At 40.1% G+C, this 2,698-nt stretch overlaps 1 protein-coding gene across 2 annotated transcripts; it reads right to left on the reverse strand.

The window, feature by feature from the left end:
* Window positions 1-12: 12 nt before the first annotated feature.
* Window positions 13-2,682, reverse strand: LOC113331710 (arginine--tRNA ligase, chloroplastic/mitochondrial-like). Of its 2 annotated transcripts, XM_026578355.1 has the most exons (7): window positions 2,500-2,682; window positions 2,189-2,364; window positions 2,022-2,106; window positions 1,546-1,929; window positions 1,299-1,466; window positions 1,051-1,158; window positions 13-471 (listed from the first exon to the last, which is right to left on the reverse strand). In XM_026578355.1, exons 1-7 carry the CDS (start codon window positions 2,584-2,586, stop codon window positions 373-375), a joined length of 1,107 nt encoding a protein of 368 aa, XP_026434140.1. In that variant the 5' UTR covers window positions 2,587-2,682; the 3' UTR covers window positions 13-372. The 2 variants fall into 2 exon arrangements, with proteins under 2 accessions (XP_026434140.1, XP_026434141.1); XM_026578356.1 differs by lacking the exon at window positions 1,051-1,158 and having other exon boundaries at window positions 2,500-2,672.
* Between the last annotated feature and the right edge of the window lie 16 nt (window positions 2,683-2,698).

The following is a 2,698-nucleotide window of genomic DNA, read 5'->3' on the forward strand; positions in this document are numbered from 1 at the left end:
TTTTTCGCCTCATCAGTTGCCTGGGATAAAAACCAAAGGCAGGGGTGGTACATAGAAAAAAAGCATAGCCAGAAGCATTTTCATCAGTACATTCAAACACAGAGAGAGGTCTGAGCATGGTGATAGTAGTTAACAAAGAGAAAGTGGTTATGTCAGTCAAAAGAAAAGACCTGAAACATAAAAATGTGCAAACTGTTGGATATCTAACACAGGGAAGGTGGTTCTTTCAGTCAAAAGTATCCATAAAAGTAGCTAGAAATATTGTAGATGACAAAAACTGATGAACATCTCTAATCCTGATCAACAGTCGGCTGCTCTCCATAAAATTCAATAGTCTTAAATCCAGAAAACCGAAAAGACTGAAACCAGAAATCATCGAAGGTACTTCAATGGCGTGATGCCCAGAAAATGAAAACACTGCGCCATTACCACTCTTGTAGCCTCGGTATAGATTAGCCTGCTTTCGAAACCCTGCAACAAGCAGTAGTAAAAATTTAGTTCAGAACCAGTCATGAAAACAAGAGAAGCTAGCGGAAAGAAAACACTCTTTTCGATGATGCAAGTCCAAGATATCCTTGTACAGAAAACAGAGATAAGGCATCCACATCTAAAGAATAATTCCAGGGCTTATACAATCTGTAATTTTACTATTTATGTTTGAAATCAGTCTCAAAACCAAGAAGAAAAAATCCACCCTAGTACTACTAGAGTCTTCAATGTTCCAACATAGCACCCAATTTTATTTTCTCAACTCAGTGGTTCGACAAGGGCTGAGCAAGTACCATGTTGTTCCAACATAACACTACTAGAGTCTTCAATGTTCCAACATAGCACCCAATTTTATTTTCTCAACTCAGTGGTTCGACAAGGGCTGAGCAAGTACCATGTTGTTGTTGGTCATCGGTGTCACTACTAGACTCACCCTGACCTAGTCAAGCATAGAGTAAATGAGGCTACAGGGTGCCAATGGCATTATCAAATTAAGACATCCCGACTACACCCTAGATGATTCTATCAGTATCAAGAACCAGGGATCAATTAGGGACAGACCTCAGCAACACTACTTCTCGCATAATTAAAAGGCACACAATTTGGCCAACTCAGGTATGTGTGTTCATAAGCAAATGCTAAGTTGTCAAAGTCTCTGAAAATATCCACCTGTAACTGGAAATCGTTATTAGGGGGTACAAGCACAGAACTCATGTGACACATTGCTAAAGGCGACATGGTTCATTATTTAATCCTACAACATTAGCTTAAACCAGAAACAGAACCGTTAAAGGTCAAGTATAACTTACGTGAGACACACTGCTAAATTCTTCATAGAGTACAGCAACCTTGAGAAGAAAGTCGCACAGGATTGCAGGGGATAGCTCCATACACACTTGCTTCACAACCGCCGGAAAGCTTTGCAAATGCACAGCGAGATCAGATGCCTCCTGAGGCAGGAGCTGAACCACCTTACTCTGTTCAAAAAAGACACGTAACATCATTATTCCGGCTCTAAGAGTAAAAGATTCCGAAGCAAGTTAGATTAACACTTACTCTGTTGACGGCTTGAATATATATTGCAGCACTTTCAATGAATCGACAAATGGCGCTGTAGAAAAGTTGCAGGCGAAATGCATTGTTCCCATTGGACGAGAGAAGCACATCTTTGTTGATTTTGCAGTTGTTGCTCTTACCCCTCCCAATGTTCTTCAAGACAGCATACTTGATTCCTCCGAGTGCAAGTTGCTCAGCCAGTGTTCCAAGTTCAAGACCTTTCTGGTAACCTCTTTGAAGAAGCACTTCTTCAAAGCTTATCATGACGCCAGAGATTAAGCTGGAAATAACGACTGATGATGGATCAGCAACCAAACCCAGAAAACTCATTTTGGGGATTGGCTTCCCATCATCAGCAGGAAGCCACTTTGCTGCTTTTGCAGCCTGCGTATAATCACATAGCATAATTTATTTCCAACCACAAGAAACGGAGCAAATAACAAAGTAACTTTGTAGGATAAAAAAAAAAGACTCACCTCAACGTATTTATCAAAAGAGGCTTTCTGATGTGAATCAACAACAAATATCAACCATCCGATCTCCTCATCGACCAGTCGTTTCCTGCAAAAAATAAGCATGAGTCCCAACATTTCCATACAGCAAAGAAACCGAACAAATGAAACATACCATAAAATGTACTAACCGAATATAAGTTAGATGCGTTGCAGTCTGTCTGTATCCGCCATCCTTATCCACAAGAGGCAACTGGGTTTCACCTATTTGCATCATCTGACCGATATTCTCCACATCCCTCACCAACCCTTTCTCAATCAAATCAGACAAAGTTGCCTGGACATGCTCATTGTAGGCACTAGAACCCTGATTAAGAACCAGTAAAAATAACATATCTCAGCTCCTAAACATAAGCTGGATACAAGCTGACATAAACAGCACCAAACACCACATACTAAAAACAGATTGAACAAAAAGTAAACAGAAGACAGATTACTTAACCATGGACGAAAGCAGATTCGCTTTTAAAGAAAACATGCAAGGGTGGAAGAGAGTCCTAGCCATGCTCTTCAGCTCTTGACATGCCATTCTAGTTTTTAACCTTAACCTTAAGCCACTCTTTGTTGCATGATTAAACAATTGCTATACATCATCAACTTACACATACAGCTAGAGAATGCAAAACAAAAGGGAAAAAAAA

Source organism: Papaver somniferum, unplaced genomic scaffold, assembly GCF_003573695.1.
Source record: "Papaver somniferum cultivar HN1 unplaced genomic scaffold, ASM357369v1 unplaced-scaffold_12766, whole genome shotgun sequence".
Classification (NCBI taxonomy): Eukaryota; Viridiplantae; Streptophyta; class Magnoliopsida; order Ranunculales; family Papaveraceae; genus Papaver; species Papaver somniferum.